The following is a 27,533-nucleotide window of genomic DNA, read 5'->3' as shown; positions in this document are numbered from 1 at the left end:
TGTAGTTGGGCATGGCGAAAAATTTGCCAGGTTAAACAACTTTTGAAACCTTATTAATCTTATTTATCTAGTGAGGAGCATTACACTATAAAAGCGGGCTATCAGTGGCTTAAACCTACTGCAGGAAAAGTTTCCTGGTATCCTTGGATGCTGGATGAGTGGTTAATTCCAAGACAGCAGTTTCTGTGTTGGCTGTTAGCACATAGACGTCTCATAACCCAAGACAGATTGCTGAGAATGGGAGTTATACAGAGTAATACATGTTTCTTGTGTGGTCTGTAAGAGGAAAATATGAATCATCTATTTTTTGAATGTCCTTTTAGCAGACAATGCAGGGATCTGGTCAGTGACTGGTGCAGGTTTCTGCTACCTCTACAGAACTGCATCAGCTGGTGGATTGAACTTAGACAGGCAGCTGCTTGCAAGAAAAAAGTGATTGCAATGATTTTATCTGGCTTGTTGTATCATGTATGGCACTCTAGAAATAGGTGTCGAGTTGATGAGTATGTTGTCAGGCCTACAGTGGTCTTAACAAATGTTAAACGTGATGTGAAAATGCGTCTAGGTCAATGTGATATAAGAAGTAAGAATGTTCTAGTCTTGGAGTGGGTAGAGTATCTTAAGGCTTAGATGTGTGAAAAAATGATGTTGGGAGCCTGTCTCCAATAGTTTGTATTGTATGGGACACTTTTGAATTCTAATGAAACTTACATTTTCCCAAAAAAAAAAATAATCGTTACTTTTCTTTTAATTATTCAAATTCACTTGCGATCACTGATCACTGTGTACATAGATACTCGTTATCAAAATATTTAAACCTCTCAAAACTTCATATGTATTTAATTTGTCGCAATATAATTTTTTCGTTCCCACACTATAAAAACTTATATCTTAGTAGCTTTTTTAAAGTTTTGTTTTTAATAAATACAATGACTCTTACAAATATATTTTTCTTAATAAATTTGATGGTCTAAGTTTTATAACTTTCTCAACATGTTTTTTTACGTAAATGTAAAACATTGTAAAATACTCACTTTAATCATCTCTACATATCAAAATATGGTAATAAATATAATGAAAATTATACTCGATTGAAAGCATTTTTCGCAATAAACGTTTTTATTTACAATTTAGAATTTTTATCAAAATATTTTTTTAATAAATTTAGAATCAAATCAACGTAATTAGTAATTTTATAATAAAATATTAAATTATAATTAATATTTGCTTAGATTTATATTGTATTTATTATGTCCATATTAAATGATTACCTGTAATTAATGTTTGTCATTAAGGTTGTATGGGACACGTGGCGCATCCACAGCGTTTCAACCCGATTTTATATATATATATATATATATATATATATATATATATATATATATATATATATATATATATATATATATATATATATATATATATATATATATATATATATAAGATTGGCAAAAAAAACATCAACAAGTAATTAATTAGATATGAGAAAGGTCGGGAGATTACGAAAAATCTCATATTTAGGTTTTATTTCAAAGAAATTAGTTACCGGTTTTTTTTTTATTCATTCAATTTATAATATGAAATATATAGAACTTATTATGTTCTTTTATATCATTTTACTAAAAAAAGCTACATTTCGGTTAGTTTGCCAAATATTTTTGGCTTAACCAATTAAATTATCAACTCTTAATTTTCAGTTACCTTTTAATCTACATTTTTAGGTTTCAGTTAGTATGACAAATGAAATTTAAGATATAGTAAAGTTAATTATATTTTACTCCCTTTTGAAATCCACATTCTAAAAATTACCCCCTTTTGAAATTTTTTGCTAAAATTACTCCCTTATGTTGCATTTTTCCTAAAATTGCTTCAAAACTTCAATTTAAGTGACTTATTTTGTCTGTTTTTGAACTCTCCCTCCATTTGTTTACATAGTTATACCTTTCAAAGTATTTTAAAAGGGAGTAGTTTTAAAAATGTAAATTTCAAAAGGGAGTAAAATCTAATTAACTCGATATACTATATGAATAATGTTTATAATATAATTAATATACCATATCATTAGTTACATTGTGTATTTTGAGTATCACCTATTTATATTAAAATAATATGATTAAAATAAATTTAATCTACTTATATTAGGATGCTGACTTTATTAAAATATTAGGAAATCTACTTTTATTAGGATAATTTTATTAAATTTGTTTCGAAATCTACTCTTGTTAGAAATTCTAAATAAGTTGGACTCTCTAATATTGCTTGAAAAGTTTCTGCTTTATATATATGTATTGATTGATTGATTATTAATTTTCATATTTAGTGCATACAATTAAATTATCAGATCTAAAAAGATGCTTTTTGGAGGGAAAAGTTATGAGTTCACCTATTTTTTTAGTAGATAGGGGAATTAGTTCAAAAAATATAATAATAATTAAAAGATTCTAACGGGTACGCGGGGAAGTAGTGATTTAGCCCCATAACTCATTAAAATTGTGAAATTAAGCCCAATACTTATACATAAAGTGAAATTTAGCCCAATACTTATACATAAAGTGAAATTAGAGTAATTTAGCCCAATACTTATACATAAAGTGAAATTTGGCCCCAATTCAAATTGTATATAATATCTCCCTTGAAATTAATATCTCGTCAATTTCCCCTTAAAATAGTAAGGAAAAAAAAACTTGTACTCTCCATATACGTATTACAATTTCACATTTTCTGTACATAGTTGTTTCTTCATAAACGATATACATTCTTCAAACTTCTGTAACAAAAAAAAAATCAAAGCAGTAGCAGCCATGAGCAAACACTCCCATGTCTGACATGTCTATATATTGAACAACCATATACGGAGTAATACACCAACACAAATTCTCACTTTAGGCGGACACTTTCCGTCTAAAGCTGTAAACAGATAGTGTCCCACTTGCCCTCTCACTTGCACTTTGTGAGAGGCTCACTGTCTACAACTTTAGATGGATAGTGTCCGTTTACAATGAGACGGATTGATATACCAACTAATGAACATAAATATTTCTCTAATTAATCTAATTTAATAACAAAATAAGACGATTTAAATGATAATAACAAGAATATATTACCTTTTGAGTAAGGTAAGATTAGATTGGGGTAGAAATTGAGATTTAGCTATTGAGATTTTGAGGAGAATTTGGTGAGAATTTAAATTGGGGCCAAATTGCACTTTTTGTACAAGTAATGAGGCTAAATTACTCCAATTGAGAGTTATGGGGCTTAATAAATCACCACTTCCCCGAACGTGTGCGTAATGAATTTGAGTTCCGTCAAAACGTTACATTGCCAACTTTAAATGGGCCGGGGCTTGTGGGCACATTCGGAGCACAAAGCCATGGTTTTTCAATCAAATCAAAGAAAACAAATACGAGGAGACTAAATATCTAGACTCAATAATACTCCTTACCGACGACAGGCAACATGGCGGAATCCCCAATTACTACTGATAATACTGCTGACGAAAACCCTAACCCTAACCCTAATTCCCTAACTGTTAATTCTAATTTCAATACTCCTGTCGTCTGCCTTCTCAAATTCGCCGGAGATTCTGCTGCTGGCGCTTTCACCGGTTCAATTTTCGGCTATGGTTCGCTCTCTTGTCATTTTGTCCTATTGTTTATAGATAATTTAGTTGCTGTAGTTAATTATTAAACATAGTATCGTAAATGTGATTTGTGGTGTTACTGTTTGGGATTAGTTATGTAGGGTTTAGTATAATTAATTTGATTTAAGTTGAAATGTAATCCGTATTTGGGTTGATTATTGTGGCCTAATTTGTGAAATATCTTGAGGGTGAAAATGGAAGCATGGTAGCATTGGGAGATTTTGGTATTTTGTTCGTTTATGTTAGGGTTGTAATGGGTGCAAGGCCGAATAGAAATGTAGAAGCTTTAAGGATGAGGTGCATTATGAAGTTCAAGCTGGTTTGTGGAGCTCAGATTTAGAGATGTTGCTGTGCGATGTTAACACGAGTGCCAAGCTTAAATTTTGATTCTTTATGATGTTTAGAAGTGGATAAGAGTTGTTTTGCAGTGTTTGGGAGATTTGTCGATGTTTAGAACCTCTGCATAGTAGCATTACTGCTGTTTTTAGCGTGAGGCTAGGATCTGGTTGTTCTTGTTGCAAGTTGATTGATGTTATTGGATATTTACTAGTATCGGTTTGTAAGGAGCTCAAATTGCTGTAAAAATTGATGGTAAGTGCTATTCCATCAATTATTAGTTAGGGATTGTTTTAGCATAGTGTGGAAAGAGAGGAGCTAGAAACTTCGTGCTTTCTTGTTTACATTTGGGCAGTATATGTGCCAGATTCTGTATACTCTGTATCTGTTATTGAGTTCTTTGTAAATGCTCAAATAATCTGGCTATAAAGCAAGCTCAATTTCTCTGATTCTCTCTGCAAAGTTGTGAGATCAATTGACAGAGTGTTTGGCTGTCTGCATCAGTATTCATGATAATATTAAGTCAGTGCCAACATGATGTGTACAGTATCATAAGAATGTTGCTTTAATGTAAAAATCCTGATTCCTAACTAATGTTGAGCTTGCAGTTTTGACTTTTTTTGGGAAACTTATGTAGTGTTGATATCTATGTTACGGTCATCCTTAAAAGTAGATTGCTGAATATGTTTGTCTTTCTTTGATTTTTCTTTTTGATTTTTTTACCCTCACCTCCTGTTTTTGCCCTCTTTCCTTATCCTTCTTTCCCCATTTTTCTACCCTTGTCCTTTTTTTTTTGGGTGATCTACTTTCTTATTTTCTTTGCTCAGGTTTTTTCATTTTCCAATTTTTATTCACGCCCGCTTCAGAGATAAAAGTATTTGTTGTCACTCTCAGGATTCTATCGACTATTTGGAAATATGTGTACTAAATTGTTAATGATTGTCAATCAAGCGAGGATTTGTTCCTTGGAGATGGGTGTAGGAAAACTGACCATCCTCTCGCCAGCTAATGTTCTTTTCATTCGTCTCTAACTCTTGTTGTGGGGGACTTATAATACTTGTTACTTGTTACCCCAGACCACGAACATGGTCCTGCTCACTTATAGATATCTTGCATCTTTCTTTCAGTTTTTTTTGTGTGTGTGTGTGTGCCAGTCAAAGTCGGTTAGAGGTTGTGGATTGCTCGTGTCCATTGACACACCTACAGCCCTAGAGTGGTTATGTTTTCCTTGCAATGTCGGTGGTTTGCCTTTAGTTAAAGGTGATAGTAGAGAGTGCCGTTTGCCCTAAAAAAATAAAGTATGGATGAAGTATGAAATAGTACATTTCCTAGTTAGCCATTAGATAATATACTCTTTCTTTCTTTCTTTCTTTGTATACTGGATAATTGACTGTAAGGAAGCTTAGCTTCTCATTCGGATAACAATTGTTTTTTTTTCCCTCTTAATTTACGCGCCAGGAGTGCAGTTTGTAACTTTGTTTCACGATCATTGTTTCCAACTTTCATCTATAATCTATTGTTTACTGCTTGATTTGAAAATTGTATCTTCTGCTCGTAGGTATAAACGAGTTCCTATCATTTGATCTGCTTCTTTTTCGACTGTTAGAATTATCTCGAACTTAATGCTACTGTTGTATGGTACAGGTGCTGGATTGTTCAAGAAGAAAGGATTTAAGGGATCTTTTGCAGATGCCGGTGCTTCTGCCAAGGTATGCTTGTAGTATTCCATTGACGTGGCTCCTTTCTCAAGAGTGTATTTTTATTTTTATTTGTTTTAATGTGAGGGTGTATTTCTTCTCAAACAGACATTTGCAGTTCTATCTGGGGTTAATAGTTTGGTGATGTGCTTAATGAAGAAGCTACGAGGCAAGGATGATGGTAAGGAATCTCAAAGTTGAAGTCCTTTGCATCACTACGCCACTAATTACGCTGTAACTAAAAACTGACACTTTTCCTTCTGTCTGAAGTCATTAATGCAGGAGTGGCCGGCTGTTGCACTGGCATTGCTCTAAGCTTTCCAGGTTTGTATATGGAAGACAATACTTATTATCATTATATGACCTTCTAGTCTATAATTTTATTGAGTTTTTTTTTTTACTTCTTCTTTTTTAGTCGCATATGACTATATGAGTGCTGGTTTATTAGCAAATTCCTATGTGTTTTATCCCTTCTGCTCGCATGTGCCTTTGGAGGAGGTCACGGGGTGCTTATTTTGAATGACCTAATTGCTGGATAGTGGAGAGTTATTCTGTTGCTATATTTTCTTCAAGCTTTGTGATGTCATTTCGGTATCCATGTAATCGCTTCCCGATTATCCTATGTGACTCTGACTCACACAGACATTGTCTCTCAACATTGTGATGAGAGTGCTTCACCGTGTTAAAAAAGCACACATGAAAACGCTCAACCAAGTGTCTGCTAACATGACCCATCCTTTGAAACCGTCAAATGTCCGGTTGCGGTAATCAAATAAAATGAAAGAACTGGAATAGGGAAAAAGAAAAGGGAAACATGATAAATATTTGATCTAAAAATTAAGCATTAAAAGTCTAATGCTAGTCCTGATAAGTTAGTCTCTCCATGCTCATGCACCAAAGAAAAAAGAAAGGAATTTTACGACTACATATTAGTTTTAACCAGGTCCTTGCCTCCCCATTTCTCCCCCTTTTTTATTATTCTTCAAAGCTTTTTTTTTTCTTTTTACTACATGTATTGTGCTTTTTCTTTTTGCTGCTCTTATTTGACATTGTTGAAATTGAACTTGAGGATGTTGTCAAGTGTGGGTGTTGTGTCGGATTTCAGTGTATCAGACGTGTAACACAATGACCTAGTGAAGTGTCAATGTAACTGTGATTATCACAGTCTTAGCCCTAAAGACATTTGTCTTTTAGCAACTACCCAGGATTTCTCGGCTTCATTTCATAGTTATGCTATGACATTTCTACTCTTTTTCACGTTCATGATTTTGCACCTTTACATTTTTTGTTATCGGTCTTGAAAAATCGTGTCATGGACAGTGACACATGATGACGTGATCGACTGAGTTATCATGGTTTGGAGGTTACACAACCTCAATTTGAGGCAGTATCAACCTCATTTAAAGCACAAAAATTAAAATTGAAAATAGGCCTTGGAGACATATTTGGGGATTAATTTTCAGTTCAAGATTTATTACCACGTTCTGAATGACCAAGACTGTTTGATGAGTGGTGACTTTAGTATAACCAACTTTACTTGTTGCTCTATGGTTTAGGTTTCAAATACCCCTTTGACTGAAGATTATTCTACAAGTTAATGTCAAAATTGCAATCTACTAAATATGTAAATCAGTTTTGCTGTTTAATCGCAGGTACTCCTCAGGCCCTCCTCCAAAGCTGTGCCACTTTTGGCGCTTTCAACTTAATAATGGAAGGCTTAAACAGAAAACAATCAGCTTTAGCGCATTCCACAGAAGATAGACCTAGTAACTCTGGTGTCCCTCAGGGATTCCTCGAGAATTGTGCTGCTTTTGGAGCCGTTAACCTTCTTCTGGAAGGCTTAAACAGGAAACAAGAACAATTAGCATTGGTGAGTTCCTTGCGACAGCACCAAGGCAACTCAAGTACACTCCTCCCCTTTGCATTACCAATCCCTGACGAACTTAATGAAAATTTCTCGTCTTTTTGTCAATCTCTAAGAAAGCCAGAGAAATAGCAAGGATGTAGTACTCTGTAATGAACGGATCCATGAACCAACTGCTCTTGCTGATTTCTTTTATGATGCAAGCACGAATCACCTTTTTTGTATATGTATGTTAGTATTGAGCTTTACAATGTATTCCCCCTGTTGGCATTAGATGTAGCTCGTATATTTCATTTACCCTTAACTCATGAGCCGTTTCTCTCACCATTCATGTATTACTCCTTTTACTCCATAGTTTACTTGCTTTTGACATGGTATTCAATTATTCATATGCAAGTCGAGTTAGTCGACTTTTGATAAGACCACCTCCAACCGTGCTAGTTGCGTCTTTGGGGTGCTCATTGAGTAGATTAGCAAGAGAATAGACCTCCAACCATGGCAATCAATGCCCTTTGATTCTTTTGAGTGTTTATAATGCACTCAAATACGTCTTTGTATTTCCGCTATTAATTTTGGTATTAAATCCTCAGTGTTCTGATATGAAGTTTTTTGTTCTCTAATCGGCGTGTTATGGCCATTTTACGTCGATATTGGGTTATTGGGGTGATAACTTGATAATTGAATCATTAGTTGCCTTTGAAATAAGTTTTTTATTTTGTTTTTTTTTTAAGTTTTTTTTTTCCAATAAAACACGAGTAATTATCAAATGAGGTGTTCAATAGTTGTATAACAATCATATTAGCGATATTGTGCTATTTTTTTTTTTTTTTTTTTTTTTTTTGATAAGGTAAGAAAACTAGGTTGATTCTCTAAGGTAGGATCAACTTATCTCATCCTTTCGAATGAGGGAGGTAAGTTGAAGCCACCGGCTTTCAAACCACCTCGAAAGAGTTGGACATGAATGTCCAATAGAAGCCATGAAGTCAGCAACCTTGTTGGCTTTACGAAAGCAATGTTTAATTATCACTTCATCGAAGAAATGAAGGTCTAGTTTCACATCTTTGATAATAATAGAGATTTTCCAAGGAATTTGCCAAGTACTACGAAGTGAGTTGTGAAGTATATAGTCAATATCCTTGCAAATAAAACTGTGAAACTTTAGTGTTTTAAAGGGACCTTGGATGAGTAGAACAATAAGCATTGAATGTCTAGTTTAACGCCTTGTTAAAAGTCAAAAGACGTTGCAAGCTAAACAGTGACCCTTAACTCAACAATTGTCACAAATTCTCATTTAAGACGGCACTATCCGTTTAAGTTAACAATTGTCACAAATTCTCATTTAAGACGATACTATCCGTTTAAGTTTAAGATGGGTCAAGTATCATACTACTTGTGTATATAAAACAAATAGTTATTTTTCCTTGTACATTCTTACATACACAATAGTATGTACTTAACTCATCTTAAGTTTAAGATGAATATTGCCGTCTTAAAGGAGATTTAACCCATGCATTATGTTGCGCAAATTTGACACAACCAAGTTGATATGAACGCGTGAAGTAGCCGTATAGGTGGACATACCATTAACTTTTTATAATGAACAATATTCCTTATCTACTTCTTTCACTTGTTTCTTGTACTTGTGTTATTATTATGGAGGACTTCCTGCATTTCTCCGGAAGTATTGTAGATGTCCTATAAAAGCCATATTTCTACTGATAATATTAAAACAAAACCTTCATTTCCAGTTAATCATCAATAATTTCGCGAAAAACCCGTCTAGGAAAAATGAACAAAGGTGATTGTTATGTCTTGGGGTATAAGACTCCAAACATTCATGACTTGTACATGTTAGGCCATGAATTGGGACGAGGCGAACTGCGGACAACTTATGTGTACTGAGATCGACACTGGGATCAAGTACGCTTGTAAATCGACACATAAAGCCACCTAACTGTCGTCCGAGGATGTGGAGGACATAAGGAGCTAGGGAGATTGAGATAATGCAACATCTAGCTGATAGTTCAGTTGAGAATATTGTGATTATAAAGGGTGCCTTGCTATTTACAGGGCAGGTGTAGTTGGAAGTCCAAAATATATTGCACCTGAGGTTCTTCTAAAGCATTACGGCCCAGAAGTAAAATGTATGGAGTGCCGGAGTCATACTCTACACATTAGTACATTACTCAGTGGTGTTGCTCCCTTTGCTGAGAATGACGCGCTATTAAGAGCTGCCAGTAAGACTTTAATGTCCGAGAATGATGCGCTAAGAGCTGCGAACAAATGCTTGGCTTCGGAGAATGAGGTGATCAAAGATACAATCAAGGAATCGAAAGAGGCCACTAAACAAGAAACCAGAACTTGTTCTCCAAATTGGAAGCATGAGTTTGGGTTCATATTCTTTGGGCTCAAAAGAGAAACAGTTAAGAAATAAAAGCAGAGGTGAAAAATAAAGCAGTCGAACACTATTCCTGGACGGAGTTGTTAAACTGTTTTCACAAAGGCCTTAAACAACATTCCTGGACGGAGCTCATTAGTACGTCTCACATTCAACTACTAGTAGTTTACGCTTTTATTCTTTTGCCAGGAATATTTTAACGAAATGTAAAGCAACTAGTTGAGTGAGATGGAATATACAATATGAGTATTTCTTTCTTTAAATTTTGTTACCTCCATACAATTTCCGTGAAAAGTAAATTAGACCGGTCATTAAAGTTTAAAACAGCCTAGTTAGTTACTATTTCATATACATCATACGCATTTTGCCATTAGTTTTTCCAAAACTACCATTTTCATACACAACAATTCTCTCCTTTCCCTAATCTTAATCTTAATTCACATATTACTCTAAGTAATTCAATGATTAGTTTGAAAGATGATTAACCAAAATTTGAGTTCTATTGATAATATGACAGTAGTAAATCAATAATAATCCAGCAATGATTCCCTCCGCATCCTTCTTCTTAGCATAGACTTCTGCATCGGCTTGCTGACGACACTCATAATCTTAGTCTCAGCATCGATGTTGGCAGCGTTTAGTGTTGTTTGGCCTTCCTTCAGCTTTGCTTCAATCTCTGCTTTCATTCTTGCCTCAGACACGTCTATCTTAGCCTGATTAGCGGCCTCCCTCCGAGTCTTTTGACTCAAATAAGAGAAATATTCATGACCTTTAACATAAACAAGCTGCTTGACATTAGCATAATAAATAATCAAACCAAACCGGTCCAACTCCAACTGCACCTTTTCAGAAACCTTGTTTTTATAATCCTTAAATATCTCCTCCATCGTCATGGAAGCCGCGAGTACACGGATTTCTTCCTCAATGATCTCCTGTACGAGGTCATTTACCTGTTTCGAGTTCATGTCGTGAGTGGACATGAGTATAGTGTACAACACAAGTGACGCCTCATCATCAACTTTTGGTCCGATAGTGAAGACTGCGGGGAGGAGTACAGATTGTTTATCCGCGCTCATGGCTTGCACTTGAACTGTGTAGTCTACGGGGGAGATGACGATGCGTACGTAGGTTTGGCCGGGGAGGATTAAGGCCTTTTTGGCAAGCGTAATGTCGTGGATATTCCATCGTGTTATGGCTAAGTATTCTGATGCTCCTGCTACTGCGTAGTATGGTAATCGCGCCATTCTTGTTAATGGGATTCTTCTTCCTCTTGGTGTTTTTGGCGGTGGCCCGTACATGAATAAACAACTACGTACCTAAATTAGGAGGGAGACCATATTATTAACAAATACCCTATCTAATTTCCTAATTCCAGTAATAGACAAATACTATTAACAAAGGAATACCTTTTCTAATATGTTATACTCCCTCCGTCCCGGTCAATTGTTGTCCTTTAGTTTTGGCACAAAAACCAAGGAAAGAGGAATGGGCCAATTACTAAATGACAAGTGGAACAAATTGAGTTTGAATGATCAAATTGTTCATTAGGTTCATTCTTAAAATAGAAAGGACAACAATTCAGCGAGACACCCAAATATGGAAAATGACAACAAATGACCGGGACAGAGGGAGTATTATTTTATATGATTATTATCTCTGTAATAGACAAGACTCCATTATATTTGGAATATAAATAAAATTATTAGTTTCAATTTGTTTTTTTCTATAAATAATTACCTTTAGCCCGTTAGGTATATTACAATTATGAATTTGTCCATGGCTGAGCTTTTATGTTATCAAAGGCAGATTGAAAGACCGTCTCACACGAGTCATAGTACATAACCAAAAGTGTACGCAACAATAAACAACGGCATGTCAATTAATTCAAGTTTCTTCTAGATAATAGTCCTAGAATCTAACCAGCTATTGCATGGTGAAACAAAATGATAAACTGCAGCCAAGTTTGAGTAATGTTGTACCAAGAAATTACTAATCACTGTAACTCTCTTGAACCAAGTGTTTGACGTTGAGTGTCCGAGGTTGTAGATCTCCACCAGGTGTTGCAGGAGGAAACATGACGTGGCACACAGGGGTTCGGTCCAGGTTGTCACCCTTACGAACTAGAAACCTCAGAACACCGTCTGTGGTGTCGTGCCTGACTATTTTGTACCTGCAACAAAAGCACCTTGTTTGCAGGGCACCAAGGTACTCGCGAGGTCCCTCATCAAAGCGGCTTAAGTTATAGCCTTCCTTGAACGTCATTCCTCCAAATGCAATCCCACCATCGAAATTCTCCATGATGACGGTCACTTTCTTACTCACGTCTGGAACGTCCACCCGTATGTAAATTAGGGGCTCTCCGTCTTTGGTAGGTATGATCTTGTGCTCATATACGCCTTTCACCCCACTTAGTAGGTGCGGGTTTATGTGATCTGGTTTCCCACCACTTAATATTATACCTGAAATTTCAAGTATCACCCATCATATTCACCTTATACTATCATGTTTCAAGACTGATTACGTACAAGTGCGCAGCTTGAGCCAATTAACCCACGATAAATACCAATTAGAATTAGATCAAAGTTAAGTACAGAAACTAAGAAACTGAGTAGAGTTGAGAATTGAATACAATGCCACTCTAAGCAATTCAAAGATTAGTTTGAAAAATTTATTAACCAAAATTTTGAGTTCTACCGAAAAGAGAGGACTACTTTGTCCACGGTAGCTACAAAGTAAATCAATGAACAGCGCGCGTCAAACTGGTTCAGTTGTAGGTTGAGGCCTACAGGATGTCCAGAACAGACATATGCTAATAATAATGTATCAAGTGAGAGTTACGCCTAAAGCGGATCCCAAATACTGTCGAATTATACAGAATAGACGCCAATATACACCGTATTATACAATGACAAATGTAAGACACAACATCAAACATTAGACTCGAGTGATGGCCTGAGCATTTCAAGTTATAATAATCAAGTGAATTATTTCCTACTGCAGAAGGGTTTGAAGAATAGCTTCTCAAACTTCTATCGACCACAAAGTATTGATGCCACATATACAAAACAAATGTCTTATACCGGATATATATAGTTAACATGGCGTAACCATGAAACTTATAAGACCGTCTTTCTCACTCGCCTCAAGGAGACCGGGTCGAATTAACACGGTGACTTTGCATATTATTATCTCATTTCATACACAATGGGTTGATTTTTATTTCACACGTCTCAAATCGCGTCAATACCTGGAAAATGTAAGATAAACCTTCAAACATTGAAAACGAAGAAAGCATACCATAAGGCTCAAGTGGAGAGTGCACAATGAAAGAAATATTTTCTTCTGCAGGGATTTTAATTTCTTCATCTTCCCCTATAAATTCCAATTAAAATAATTAGTTCACCACCATTTTTAATCTTACAATAAACAAATCAATTTATCAAACTCTCGCGGGTAAAACCGTCTCATACAAAAATTAATTCATAGGAAGAAAACATTTTCAGAAGACCTGAATCATCATCATGCTGAGCAGCGTCAGAGTTGCGGCGACAAGGAGGAGAGAGAAAATGGAGAGAACCGTCACAGTGAGGAAAGAACAACAAGCGAAAGACACCATTATTAACCTCGGAAGTAAAGTTAACGTCGGAAGGGTCTCGGTCAAGGACGACATAACCAGCATAAACTCGAGGCTCAGGGGAATCGAACCCGGGCCAGAGAGATGGAGCTTTACCAGAGAAAGTGACAGTACGGGTTTCATTGTACTTGACAACTTTAACACCGTTGTTTGGGACGCCAGGCATGTCGACTCGCACGTAGAAACCGCTCTTCAGTTTACGGGCTTCGAAAGCGCCTTTTGGTCCGTTTTGTGTTGGCTCATGGTCATGTTGCTGGTATGGATGTGGCTTTGCTGTTATTTCTACGTACAGAAAATTGCGCAGTTAAAGGTGGTTTTACATCAATATTGTATAAAACGGATCCCACTAATATGGAAATGATCCATAATTAATAAAGGCCTAAAGGTAATTGTTGATAGCATCCGTTTTACAATATTTGAGTAAGACCGTCTTACATAAATATAAGTGGTAAGTTGTAAGAAAAGGGAGAGTTACCTGAAGAAGGGGAAGATGATGAAAGAGAAGCAGGAGCAGCCATGGTGGTAAATGGTAACTTGAAAGAGTAAATAATGAAGGTGGAGATGAGATGAAAATGATAAAGGTAAAATCTAAAAAGGAGGTGGAGCAATTTTATGACGGTGTAGTAGATGAAAGTACAAACATTAATTGGTTTTTGTTTGAATATTTTATATTTGCTTGGGCAGCAAATCTTTAAAACATATCGTCTGCTTTGTCCTACAGTATTTTTTACTTTTGACTGTGACTTGTATAGAAATGGTAATTTTTACTGCAACCTGTAAAAAAGGTGGTCTGGGATTTTTTACATGATTTAAGCCTTCTGGTTTTCTTGACATTTCAATACAGAAATACTTTGGAGAAACAATTTGAATTGAAAAGGTTGAATGATTATCAGATCATAAGAATGGAGTAATTTATTTTGCAAAATTTTCACTTTAAAAGACAATGATAAGAAGTAATTTTACTTAAGATTTAGATGCCTCTAATCTAAACCCCTCGAATGAGATCGGCAATAATGGGCAACTTTGATCTCTTGAGGCAGGTTAAAGCTGTAAAGTGACATGTTATCGGTTTATCGAGTGATACTGGCATTCACTAATGCAATAATGAAAAAAAAAATGAGGACTGACGATCACCATAAATATTTAAAAAGTATGAAATTACATGTTACAAAATGTTCCGGGCCAAGTGTATCATGATGACTGCTAAATCGAGGTCCAACGCTACTATAATAGATGTTGATCGAAAACCAAACTCTGAGAAACAAATATTTTGTAAGGCAAAATTTAAGCTGCAGATTTCCCCTTCTTCCTCTGGATTTTCTTCATGTAGAATTCTAGCTCCTTGCCCTCAAGAAGGTATCTGTGCCATAAACCAACTTAGACCATTAGATACGAAAAAAAAACGTATGATTATGGGCAAGAAACAGCTGAACAAATTTCCATTCAGTATCGATCTTGTATGAGACTATCTCACAAGTATTCCTCATCTAATTATAAAGTTTATGGGTGGGAGAATATTGTAAAACCATCTCTAACAGTTTGTCGAAATTTTGCCAATCTTTGTTAAAATATTTGACATAAGTCGGTGTTCAAAATTCCAGGCTTGTTTCATTACTAATATATATACTCCTATGAGATAAATATATATACTTAAGACTGTTCTAATAAAAAAAGCATATATAAGATAATTGGACGAGCTGGAGTAACTTTGAGTTGGACAAATAGGAAGGTAGGGTGAGTTTCAAACTGGGTCAAGTATGAATTCTTCACCCATGATTTTTTCCAGTAAGTTGCTCCGTATCTATCAGCAGCAGCAGATACAGAGTAAATTTAACATCTTGGTAAAATGTAAGACCCATAAACAATGGTATATCTTCACTTGACATAACCAAATCAAAACTTACCCATCAGCACGGCCACATTGACCAGGGCGGGAAGAAATGCAAGCCAACAAACGACCACCACCAAATTGTTCTTCAATGTGAGGGTCCAATGTGCGGCCTTCTTGTCACTTCTCTATCTTTCTAGCCACATGGTTGCTCTTCTTGGCCTCCTCGGTAGCCTCAGCTTCCTGATGAAGGAAGATGTAAATGACTTATACAAATTTCAAGAACTAAATACAGTAAAAATAGGCCAAAAAGTTTACTTGACAAACAATCATGACAGTTCTGAGTTACCAGACTATAAGACAGGAATTCCATGACCTGGACCAGTTAGTTAAGGGTTATTTCAGGAATTCAACAACTGAATTTCTGCTGACTACACTAGAGGTAGAACATGAACCTTGTATATAAGGTTAAACTGGGTAATGCAACGATTAAACGTACATGACATATAACATAAAACTTCGTTAAAAACAATCTGCCAAGAGGTCATAATTGAAGTACACAAACAGGAAAAACAAAACTGCAATCAGGAGTAGTGATTATAATTGCTATAGACCATCTAATGAACAGGAATGCAACTTATACTCTACTCAAACGAACAATTAGGAGAAAGAAAATTATACCTCGCCTTCCTTCTTGGCAGAGGCAGCAGTCTTCTTCTTGCGTCCAATTTCAACTCCATAGTGCTGCAGGTACCACTGCTTGAATGGGGCAGCATCAACCTGAACAATGGCACTCTTTACCAGAGTCTGAGTTCTAACCAACTCATTGTTAGATGCATTGTACACCACATCTAAAATACGGGTCTTGCGGGTCACTGCCTCACTACCCCATGAGTAGTTACCAGTATCCAATCTCAATGCTCGCCACTTCACATTACCACCACGAACTCTGACTCTTCTAACAGTCTTGTTGCTTGATAGTTTTGTGTTTGCTGGTTGCCTTCCCAACTCATACCTTAATTCAAGAAAATCCAATTAGCAATCCATACATAACAAATGAGGGGCAGAAAACAACAAGAAATAATAAAGGTAAAAAATGTCAACATTAGTCAATTAATTGCAAACAAAAGAGAAATGATTTAAAAGCTGTGAATTAAAGGAGTACAGAACTACGGGCAACAAAGTCTCATGGAAACAAATGGCGAGGTTAAACACACACCATTTCATGCAGTAAATGTGCTTCAGCAATCATATCAATTATTCTTCAAAACAGATATTTGTGGACTATACTAATTATTTATTTTAAACTTAGCACGGGGTAACAGCTTGGTAGGAATGGGCATGGTCATAATAAACGGATATGAAGTAAAAGTATGAAATTTCGCTTCTTAAAGGGGTACCTAACCCATCATGAGGCATTTTGGCTAATGTCTTACTCAAGATTGAGCCTAGGCAAGAGACGAAACTAGGATAAATAGGGACAAGCATTAGAAAAAAAATGTATGCCACAGCATCTCAATAGTTTTCAACAAATTGTGACGAAAACTGACAGATGATGCCGGGCACCATGATATAGCTTATGATTATGTTGCGTGCAGATGGAGTAACTAATCAGCACAGGACCGTCAATAAGCACACGAGTTTACAAAGCCAATAGAAAAAACACTTATTCGAAAGACTAAAGCACAATACAAAAAAACAGCTAGGGCAATCTTAAAACACAGAAAATTTAACCACCAATGTGCGCCAATCATTGATAGCTTTGCTCAATAGTTAAGATAAACTGAAAATCAATGACACAGCAATAGCAATGAAAAAATCGGTAGGAATGGGAAAAGCCATCATCATAAACACAAGGACAATCATGAAAATTAGCTTCCTCCTATGTTAAGGGATACCTAAGAAGTTATGATACATATTGGCTAATGTTGTACTAATGCTTAAGCTTCGGCTAAGGTACAGAACTAGAATAAAGGGGGAAGCACTAAAATAAAAATGTATGCCAGGCATCTCAATAGTCTTCAACAAATTGTGATGAAAACTGACAGATAATGCAAGGCACCATGATATAGCTTATGATTATGTTGCGTGCAGATGGAGTATCTAATCAGCACAGGACCGTCAATAAGCACACTATTTTTTCAAACCCAATTGGAAAACCACTCATTCAAAATAACTAAATCACAATACAGGGAAAAAAAACAAACAGCCAGGACAATGTTAACCAATGTCTGCAAATCATTGATAGCAGCTTATCGGCACAGGACCGTCTCGGATGAATAATCATTCCAAGAATTGTAAAACGGATTTGAAGGAAGGTATTCCGATAACCTCATTCCGGCTACTAACATAAGGTTATCTAGAAATCGCCGAAATAAAATTGCAACACTAAAACACTCTCTAAATCAAATTGAACCCTACATCTATATCATAAGAATATATTTTGTACTCCGTAGTAACATAAATCGAAATTTACTACCTACCTCTCAATCATTTGTTTACCAAATCAAAATGTCAGAACTATATATATTGAAAAAACTAAAAATGTAAACATTTTGATGAACAAAATACAGAAAAGTAAATAAAAGAAAGGTAAATAAAATGAGAGTGTTGGAAATTACTTTCGCTTCTTTCTCCAAGCCTTCTTCTTACCACCAGTAGCACGACGCTTGTGCATAGAATCACGAGAAATACCTGCAAATTACGAAAATTAATCGACATTAATACAACACAAATCAATATCAAATACATTTGAAAACAAATTAAAATTAACATTTGGAGTATTGAGATGTAGGGTTTGAAGAAATTGCGTACCCATTTTCACAGGAATGTGAAGAAACTAGGGTTTCCCTCTCTTTGGTGTCTTCAAATTTCTGAGAGAGGTGGCTGATAAGCTGCTCTAGGTTTTTGTAGAACCCTAATTTTGTTTAATTTACATTTATGCCCCCCCTTCATTTGGGCTTTTCTTTCATTCCGATTTTGTGAAAATGTTGTTCTGGGATTGGGCTTAGGTTAACCATTGTTTTCAATATGAGTGAGCACGATCTAAACTTTGCTCGGTTTGTATTCATGAAATAAAATTTGAGTCTAGTAGATTTCGAGCTTTAAAAAATTGAGCTTATTGTTAAGCTTACGAGCTTAAACTCAAGCTCGAGTCTAACTCAATGCTTTATAGAATTGTTAAATTTTCGTTTTTTTTTCTTTCGATATTTTAATAACTCGATTCAATTGTTATATATAAAAATATTTGGTAAATCAATGAGAAAATTTAATACTGTGCAAAGATATAATCGTGATAATTCTTTTTTATAAAATAAGAGCAAGATATCATTTAATCATACAATTCAAGCCGCTCGCAAACTTCTTGGTCATATCCAACAATAGCTTGGCTTGACTCGTTAAACTCTCAGGTCAAGCCCAAACTCAAGTCGAGCTTTAATCGAGCCAAGGTCAAGCTGGTTGCGAGCTATCTCGTCTCATTATCGCCCATAGGTTTGATACAAATTATAGATTTAGAATGTTTCTATATTTTTATGTATAGTTTTTATAGGTCTTGCATATGATATCTTAAAAGTCGTCAAATTGAAAATCATTTTTCCTTTTCGGAAAAAAATTGAACTATAGTAAAGCCAACTGTACCCTGATATAGTGATATGTGATTTGATATACGCGTTTGCTCACCGCCAACACGAATTTTCAATGTTCATGCTACTAAAGTAAGTGGTTACATTGATTAAAAAAAAAACAAAGGCTTCGTTTGATTACCATTCTTAAAACACACAAATTATATAATTTATGAAATTTGATTTATCAATGTGTACTTCCCATCAAGTGTAATATCATAATGGAGGAAGCGGCTTAATTCATGTGGAATTTACTTCCGTATTCTAACCAAACAACATTTTCCTAATTCATGTGAAATGCATTATCACAAGAATTTCTACTTCTCGGGAACTACAATTTCTTTTACGAACCAAACAACCAGAAAGCTAAGTGTTTTACACGAAAAGTTTGAATTTTAAGTTATTAGAGAATTACAAATCTCACAGGATGAGTTTATGAAAATATGCTATTGGTTTGATGGATAAATTTTACAGGAAAAAAGTTTTCTGTCAGCATTCATCAAATTAAACTATAAAATTTACAGGAAAAGTATCCATTTTATCAACATTTGTGTCTTTCATCAATCCTCTGCTCACACTTTCCTCTATAAAAAAAATACTCATCTCTCTCTGCCTAAAAATGAGATTGGAGGATTGTTCTTGCTCTAGGAACTACAAGTCCCTGGCAGCACCTAAGAAAGGCAAGATTGAATCACAATCCTAACCTAAGCTAACTACTTTGAGTCTACAACTGCACTTCTGGCCACTTTCGATCATTCGACACACAAAAAAAAAGTTGGATCTTTGCAATTTCATTTGTGCACGTCGTGTCAAAACGTGTAGTTGATTCAAAATGTACACGCAAATAGGCAAGAAAACCTTGGAGCCCCTGAACTTCTTCAACTTGCTAAAATTTGTCACTTACGCAAATGATCGAATCTGTCCAGTCTCCAGCTCGGCTATCTCCTTAATAACTTGAGCTTTGTCTGCTTCAAACTGCTCATCCTCTGATGCAATGGAAACAAAGGACAATGATGAATTTACTCAAACTTGGTGTACGACAAGGGCACATGCCTACTACTTTGTTGCTTTACAGACATGACTACTGTATTTAACTTAACATGAGGTGTATAAGCGTCAGCGTCAGCGTCAGCATCAGCCATGAGTACAAGAGATAATATGAAGAAGTTGAGTGGCACAACTAGTGACGAAAAAAATATCGACCTTGAAGTTACCTTTATTTTGTATAGTTCAATTAAAACTAATCAATCATGCAATGAGGTAGGTACCTTTATCAATCTTGAAGTTACCAAAGAAGCGAAGAAGCTTGCTCCGATTGGCTATGAGTATGGCAACAATGTCACGCGGCTTATTACGATTAGCAGCAAACAACTGCGATAATAAGAGTTTGAAGCTATCAACTTTTCACTGAACTGCTTAATGGAATAGATAGACAAAAGGTACCTTGAATATATGGAACGCTTCTAGCTGTATAGGCTTGCTTGGTTCCTGAAATGATTGCATTGCCGAAAGGAAAGAAAGGCGTTAAGGTATCATTATTGCTATTCAATAGTAAGGGAAGAGTTTAGGACTCAGAATCATACCCTTAGAAGATTCATGAGAGTAATTAAGTTGTCTCTCGAGCTCACATAGCGTACCATTATCATAGTATTTGAACGGTCAAGCAATATATCTCCCAGGAGCTTCAAAAAGAAGAAGAAAGGGTTTAATACAAAAAACCATATCGTAATATTTGCATAATCACTGTTATCATTTCGAAATGCTTCCATGTGTTAATGACAAAATCTAGTAAGCATTAGTTTCTACATTGAATTACTACATCCTTCAGGATGACTGATTTGAGCCTGTGACATCATCTAAAAATAGCTTTGATTGCCAAAATTACCACTGCCTCCAAATCCTTCAAGTGTCAAATGAAAATAAGAAAGCTCTTGTGATAATCCAACAAGGATAAAAATAACGTCTTTTTTAGTATTGAAATTTGAGATGAAACCTTACACGGCTTATATTCTCAGCTCTTTACCTTGATGGCTTGACGCCTTGTGATGTAAACCGGAGATTCCAGCAACTTTGTGTTGAACTCTTGGAAGAACTGTACCACAGATGCAGTGTTTATCTTCACCAGCTTGCTTATCAAACAAACATTTTAGGTCTTAAATACTTTAGTAATAAAAAAATGACGGTGATATACCCAATCATAATTCGTAGCAAGAAACTCTGCAACTGTGGATTTATGTCTCGTGAACAACTCCTGCGGAAAACAAGGAAGATCAGGACAGTTTGCTGAAGCATTGCAATCATTTCAGATGTATCATTACATCTTTAGCAACAAAATTTCAGAGAACAATGATCCATCCTCATGTGGTAAAACCTAAAACACTTTCGTCCAACATAATGATCCAAGAACTAGTAAACAGACACCCAAACAAAGTGCAGATATTGAACCTTAAAAGTTGCTGCCGCATCTGATGATACATCAAAATCTGGAAGCTGTATATAATCGAAAAACTTCCGAGTGTGGGATTCCAGTACATATCTACGAGACAAGGCCATCAAAGTCAAGTCCAACTACCAATCAATCAGATAAAGAAAATATAACAAAATAGCAAATTCTCGAAATATTATAGCCAGCAAGTTTACAATGTCAAAGAATAGCGTAAATACAGAACACCTACTTTGCAATGGTCTGATGCCGAATGCACTCCCTCAGCATATTGCCATAATGCAATGCTAATCTATGAATTTCGTACCTGGTATAAGTTCAAAAAGGATGCAATCATTTATACAGACGAAAATTGTTGATAATGTGACACCAATACACATAAATACCACATATGAGTGTCCCACGTCAAATTAGAATGAAGATAGTTGGTCATTTTTAAAACCAAGGAGCTACTCTCAAAATGCCATCTTGTGTCGGAGTGGAACCTTTTAGGGCGCTACTCGTTCCATTGCAGGTATGTCCTAGACACGTTTTATGTGATTTCACAAGAATGAATAAATAAAGGCGAAGAGCACCCCAATTTAAGAGTTAGTCACCTACCCTGACACCAGAATATCCAAGAGATCAGTATTTGCTTCCAAGTAATCACAAGCAATGAGACGTGAATGAACCTGTTGTCTTTGCAGATTCGCAACCACTTGGGTAGCATCTTTTCGGGCCTAACAGAAATCATCCTTTTAATAATAAGAAACATCAGGAAGAGAAGAGTTGGAAAAAGTTTCATAAAAGTAGCTGAAATTAGATACTACTTTGGTAGGAATTAAGTGAAAATTAATAAGTCTAAAAACTACATTAACAAATCAATTTGATGAATATTCACCTCCAAGTCTAATTCAGGAAGGCAGATTATGAGAAGACGAAGCGTGTTTTCTTGGAAAAACTCATGAGTTACTTGTGCACAAGCTTCCGGGTTAGGTTCAGATTCACTAGTTCCGTATAGAATACATTTCAGTTCCGCAAGTAGTCTCCCCAGTTCCTCAATCTGAACACAAGCAAATTATAGCTTCTAGTATAGATAATTATCAAAATCCTCACTTTTAAATTTGATGATCATAACTACATTTCAGTAAAAAAATAATCATTAAGCAAACATCAGCAATGTATATTATAAAAAACTATTCATTTGTTTGTCTAAATTCCTAAACAACAATAATTGCTACCTATACAAATGAAACAATGAGTCACATTAAACAATTAACAATCTACAAAATGAGATTTTGCATATAAAAGTTTATACATCACTCCACTCGCAAAGCTCTTATGTCACTCTATTCCTTTCTTTCCTTATAAATTTTCGGGTGACGTTATCAGTCCCTAAAATAATCAAAACTCAACCCAGAGAAAACAATAGTCATTTTTTTTACCAATTACATCTATAACAACATTTTTGGAGGGTAATTTAATTATTGTCCAATTGTCAGTCAATAACAACAAACGACCGGGACGGAGGGAGTATACAAAATCAAATCATTACCTGATAGCCCTTCATTGCTCATCAAATTATTTAGCATCAAACAAAACAACATATATGTAACTGAACTACAAAAACCCATTATTTTTAACTTACAATTTTTTGGGAAATTTCCTTAAAAAAAGGGGAAGTTATAAATTATAAACCCAAAAAAATGCAACTATAATATTACTCTGATCACATTTCCTCTTCTATCAATACACAAACAAAAACCACGCAACCCATCATCCAAAAATAGCCATTAACAAACGTAAATAATCATAAAAAAAATTCATAAAAATCGCAAAAAATAAAAACCAAACCTTTTCAGGAAGACCATGATCAATAGTGTGATTATGAAGGGTAACCAAATGATCATTAATAAGTTTGACAACGTCGACCGGGGTTCGAACCTTGTACCTAGACGACTTAGCCTTAGACTTAAGCTTGTTCTTAAATAACAAGCTTAATAACCCTTTTATTCGTTTACTCATTTGAGTTTGATACCAAAATAAAAACAAAAAAATATTAAACTTTTTTGTGAATTTTTCCCATGAAGGAATTTTAATATTTATGTTAGGAATTATATATATTAAGAGGGTCCAAGATGTGATGTATAAAAAATAATGAGAGGTGTATAAATATGTGAATAATAAGTGAAAGATATAGGTAGAAAGGTTTGATGGTATGAAGTTAGATAGGAAGTTTGGTATGTAACAGGGGTTGAGGAGAACCAGGAGAAGATGTTGTTTGTAGAAATGACATGTTTTTCTTATGACTTTTCTTTTTTTCTGGTATTTTGATTTGGTTTCATCATAATTAAGGTAACACACAAGTTTATCACACTACTTACACTGATTAGTGAGAGACCGTCTTATAATTTAAAGTAAAAATAGAGTTAATTATGTACTCTTATAAAAGATGTACATTTATACAAAAATATGTACTCCCTCTATTTCTGGAACAATTTCATTTTTCTTATTTGACTCTTTCAAAAATGCCTTCCATTTTACGGTATTTTTCCTAGCATCGGAAATTCTATTTGATCGACTTTAACTTAGTTCTTTGCTATAAGTACATAAATACGGGTCATTTGCCTTACTATATCCTTTTTTTTTTTAGATTAAGATGCATTTTATTAGTACATAAATGCCGGTCATTTGCCTTCCTATATCATGATTACCTTGAAATAAGTTTTGTTTTTTATACTCTTTGTATCTTAAATTACTCCGTTTACATATTTTGGATAGTATTTATAACACTGAGGAGTATTAAATAAAAAAGTCACGTTAAGGACCTCTTTATCTCAAATTATTGAATTATTGATTAGGGAGTACATGATTACTTATTTTTAAGATAAGTGAAATTGGTATCAATTAGACTTTCGTGTATCTTCTTATTGTACATTATTTGCAATGAGGACTTTTTCCATTTCCTAAAAGAAATGGAGGATCCATTTTTTTTTAAAGGACAAGATTTCATTTGGGGATGATCTAACGTTTCGGATTTTATCGCGATAAATAAAGGCAAAAGATAGTAAAGAAGGAGAAATGAACTCTCGAGGATCCATACTCCATTATTTGTATCTTCTTGTTGAGAGGGAGAAGTGGAGACATGTGGCAGGTTTATAGAAGTGGACATACCATAAATATCCAAAATAGAATAGAATAATGACCTTGTAGATTTTGGTCAAACATAATACACTAGTATGTAATTACTTCGTAGTTTGTTATTAGAGTAATTTGCAACACCCTATAAGTAAAATTCCTAGTATCATAAATGGTGTTACAAACTTATAACTACAATAAAATAAAAACGACATTACCTTAGTGTTTTAATGGCTCTCACAAATTGCAGCGTAAAAAAGGGTAAGATATCGCTGCTTTACCCTTGTGTTAACAATACAAGAAACTGTTTCTGAGTGACCTAAAATAAAAATTTAGTCGAAAACTATATCAAATGACTGGTACTTCACAAAAGAAAGAAGCGCAGTCACTTGAGTTAGTCATTTTACTTTTATATATTTAACGGAAACCGAATCTTCCAAATTCAAGGAAATCTTTTCTTCATAGTACTCCGAAGTAAATATAGAGTAAAATCATTTACTTATAGTAAAAGTTTTGTCGTTTATATCCATATAGAATGATATTTAACCCGTTTTAATATTAAGACGGAGAACTTCGTTTTAGAAGAAATTAAAGGTGGCTTGGATTTATGACTACCCCTTGTAAACGTCGATGATATATGTATAGTAGGGCTGGGTTGTACTCTATAGAGCAAAACTTTGGAGATTCAATGATAACCTGCTAATTATGGCTCGAAAGTGATCTATCTTTAAGCAAATAATCAAGTACTCCGTAATACATTGCCATATCAACCCAATCTAATTTTAATGGTCCAGAAATTCCTAGCAAAATAATACGATACTTGTGCAGAGAGTAAATTTTAACTAAACTTAATCAAACCTTTTGCAAATTGAGTAGCCAAGGCCAAGAGTGACTGTAGGGGTGGTAAAGCCTAGGGAGGAACCCAAGTAGAAAACCAAAGAAACGAAGTTTAAAGTTAACATTACGTTGAGGGTAAGATGAGCTACAATAGTCGAACTCTAAATGGTCACATAACGTTTGGAAAGTGACAGTAGGATGACCCATGTGAAAAAAACAAACTAACAAACCCGTCTGAAACAAAATTGGGTTTGGGATGGAACCTCCTTAGACTAGTAAACCAACCTGCTAAACGTCGTCGACAAATTACTAAATATCGTCGACAATTTGTAATGACTTTCCTAATCTACCCCACTCTAAATCTCCCATATATTAACATTTTTTTTTCAAGTACCACATTTTCGTCACCACCGCTTTAATTCCGCCATCAAATTCAAGGAATCGACGACAAGTAATCTAAACTAGTTTAATATTTTAAAAATTTGTAATTACTCCGTAGTTAGTAGATTTAGGTGGTTTAGAATAGAATCGTTATTGTTAGAACGGATTAGCGATTATCGATTACCGCGTCAAAAATTAATCTAAGTCGGAAAATGATTTTATTTCCAAAAAAAAAAAAGAAAAAAAAAATTCCCGAACGTAAAACATTTTCGTCCAGACGAAGAAATTTTTCGTCGAGACAAAAAAATTCTTCGTCCAGATGGAAATATTTTTCGTCCAGATCTAGGTCCAGGCGAAAAATATTTTCGTCCGAGAGAAAAAACTTTTTCGTCTGGACGAAAAATTTCTTCGTCTGGATGAAAATGTTTTTCGTCCGGAATTTTTTTTTGGAAAAAAAATATCATTTTCCGACTTAGATTAATTTTTGGCGAATCAATAATCGTTAATGTGTTCTACTCTAATCCGTTCGTCAAATCATAAACTTGAAACGCAAACATATCTCTTGAACATCGTTACTAACTTGATCGTTGTTACCGTCATTAATCGATATGTTTAAAACCGTTTTAATCGAAAAGTTTGTAAATTAAATTACGATTTTTTCCGAAAAACCGCCTTCTTTTGTTTTAGAAAGATTAGAGAGAGACAAAGGGAGAGTTAATGGGGGGCACTATTGAAAAGATGGGTTAATTGTCGACGATAATTAGTAAAAATGTCGATGATATTTAATACGATGGCTCAGACCCATGTGCGAATCTAACAAACCCGTCTGAAATAAAATTTGCATATATTAATACATCTATTATTGACAACTTAGCTACAAGCCAAACGGAATGCTATAACATATGCACTGTGCACATATATATACACATAAGTACAAGTTGGGTTGGGGTTATTCACTATGGTCGACGCACGCGAGTGATCAACGACATAAAAACGAATTTCCTTATAAGTTTCGAACATGATTATTATTGTATTCACAAATTTATATTTATGACGGACATATCCGTCACAAACTTATAACGTCAAATATTACCCACTTGAATATAGTGGCGGGCGCAGGATTTTACTCAAGGGTAGGCACCGCTTTTTTTTTTTTTTACTAAAATAATGTTTGGTATTGAATTTTTTCCAGAATATATATATTAAATATAAGTATATTTGGCACTAATTAGACAATTACTGAATTTCTATTTAATGTTATATAACATTTCACTACTATAATAAGGCTTATATTTGGCACTAATTAGGCAATTACTGAATTTCTATTTGATGTTATATAACATTTCACTACTATAATAAGGCTGACAACTAGGAAAAAATGCTAAAACTTAACACAAATGGTGTGAGTGGGAAAGCACATGAGGGTGTCTCACTTGTGAGAGGTCTTATTACGGTCTGAAGCAAGACGGACTGAAAACTTAAAGCTCTAGTGGGATTTGAACACGGGTCTTCTTGATCATATAGTGGACAACTAACCATTCTGACATTCAAGGATTAATGCTTCTACTATGCATCAATTACAATTTATTTATGGAACTTGGGGGTAGTCACGTGCCTGATAGAATAGAGAGACTTATGGAAAAGATTAAATTATACTCTGTATTAAGAATTGCATACCTAAATACAATGACGAACATGAGTATTTATACAAACTAGAGAATGAGAAGAACCTAGC

General features: G+C 34.8%; 5 protein-coding genes across 6 annotated transcripts; 1 reads left to right on the top strand and 4 right to left on the bottom strand.

The window, feature by feature from the left end:
- Positions 1–3,362: 3,362 nt before the first annotated feature.
- On the top strand, positions 3,363–7,919 carry LOC141617664 (chloroplastic import inner membrane translocase subunit TIM22-2-like). 2 transcript variants are annotated; one of them, XM_074434828.1, is made up of 5 exons: positions 3,363–3,622; positions 5,621–5,685; positions 5,782–5,854; positions 5,944–5,997; positions 7,326–7,919. In XM_074434828.1, the coding sequence occupies exons 1-5, from the start codon at positions 3,457–3,459 to the stop codon at positions 7,667–7,669; spliced, it is 702 nt and encodes a 233-aa protein (XP_074290929.1). In that variant the 5' UTR covers positions 3,363–3,456; the 3' UTR covers positions 7,670–7,919. The 2 variants fall into 2 exon arrangements, with proteins under 2 accessions (XP_074290929.1, XP_074290930.1); XM_074434829.1 differs by having other exon boundaries at positions 3,364–3,622; positions 7,307–7,919.
- Positions 7,920–10,459: 2,540 nt separating this feature from the next.
- LOC141620579 (flotillin-like protein 4) lies at positions 10,460–11,179 on the bottom strand. The gene has a single exon (XM_074437414.1). It carries the CDS (start codon positions 11,177–11,179, stop codon positions 10,460–10,462), a length of 720 nt encoding a protein of 239 aa, XP_074293515.1.
- Positions 11,180–11,798: 619 nt separating this feature from the next.
- On the bottom strand, positions 11,799–14,226 carry LOC141617661 (uncharacterized). The gene is made up of 4 exons (XM_074434826.1): positions 14,045–14,226; positions 13,444–13,851; positions 13,233–13,307; positions 11,799–12,394 (listed from the first exon to the last, which is right to left on the bottom strand). Exons 1-4 carry the CDS (start codon positions 14,085–14,087, stop codon positions 11,925–11,927), a joined length of 996 nt encoding a protein of 331 aa, XP_074290927.1. The 5' UTR covers positions 14,088–14,226; the 3' UTR covers positions 11,799–11,924.
- Positions 14,227–14,674: 448 nt separating this feature from the next.
- On the bottom strand, positions 14,675–18,333 carry LOC141617660 (small ribosomal subunit protein eS8). Its single transcript, XM_074434825.1, has 5 exons — positions 18,212–18,333; positions 18,019–18,091; positions 16,079–16,412; positions 15,474–15,640; positions 14,675–14,929 (listed from the first exon to the last, which is right to left on the bottom strand). The coding sequence occupies exons 1-4, from the start codon at positions 18,213–18,215 to the stop codon at positions 15,578–15,580; spliced, it is 474 nt and encodes a 157-aa protein (XP_074290926.1). The 5' UTR covers positions 18,216–18,333; the 3' UTR covers positions 14,675–14,929; positions 15,474–15,577.
- A 1,009-nt stretch (positions 18,334–19,342) lies between these two features.
- Positions 19,343–23,753, bottom strand: LOC141617659 (putative MO25-like protein At5g47540). The gene is made up of 11 exons (XM_074434824.1): positions 23,297–23,753; positions 22,344–22,505; positions 22,064–22,182; positions 21,696–21,770; positions 21,466–21,556; positions 21,212–21,271; positions 21,044–21,112; positions 20,604–20,702; positions 20,464–20,508; positions 20,289–20,391; positions 19,343–20,006 (listed from the first exon to the last, which is right to left on the bottom strand). Exons 1-11 carry the CDS (start codon positions 23,465–23,467, stop codon positions 19,921–19,923), a joined length of 1,080 nt encoding a protein of 359 aa, XP_074290925.1. The 5' UTR covers positions 23,468–23,753; the 3' UTR covers positions 19,343–19,920.
- Positions 23,754–27,533: the final 3,780 nt, after the last annotated feature.

Source organism: Silene latifolia, chromosome X, assembly GCF_048544455.1.
Source record: "Silene latifolia isolate original U9 population chromosome X, ASM4854445v1, whole genome shotgun sequence".
Lineage (NCBI taxonomy): Eukaryota > Viridiplantae > Streptophyta > Magnoliopsida > Caryophyllales > Caryophyllaceae > Silene > Silene latifolia.
This window is presented reverse-complemented; position numbering and strand designations above follow the sequence as displayed.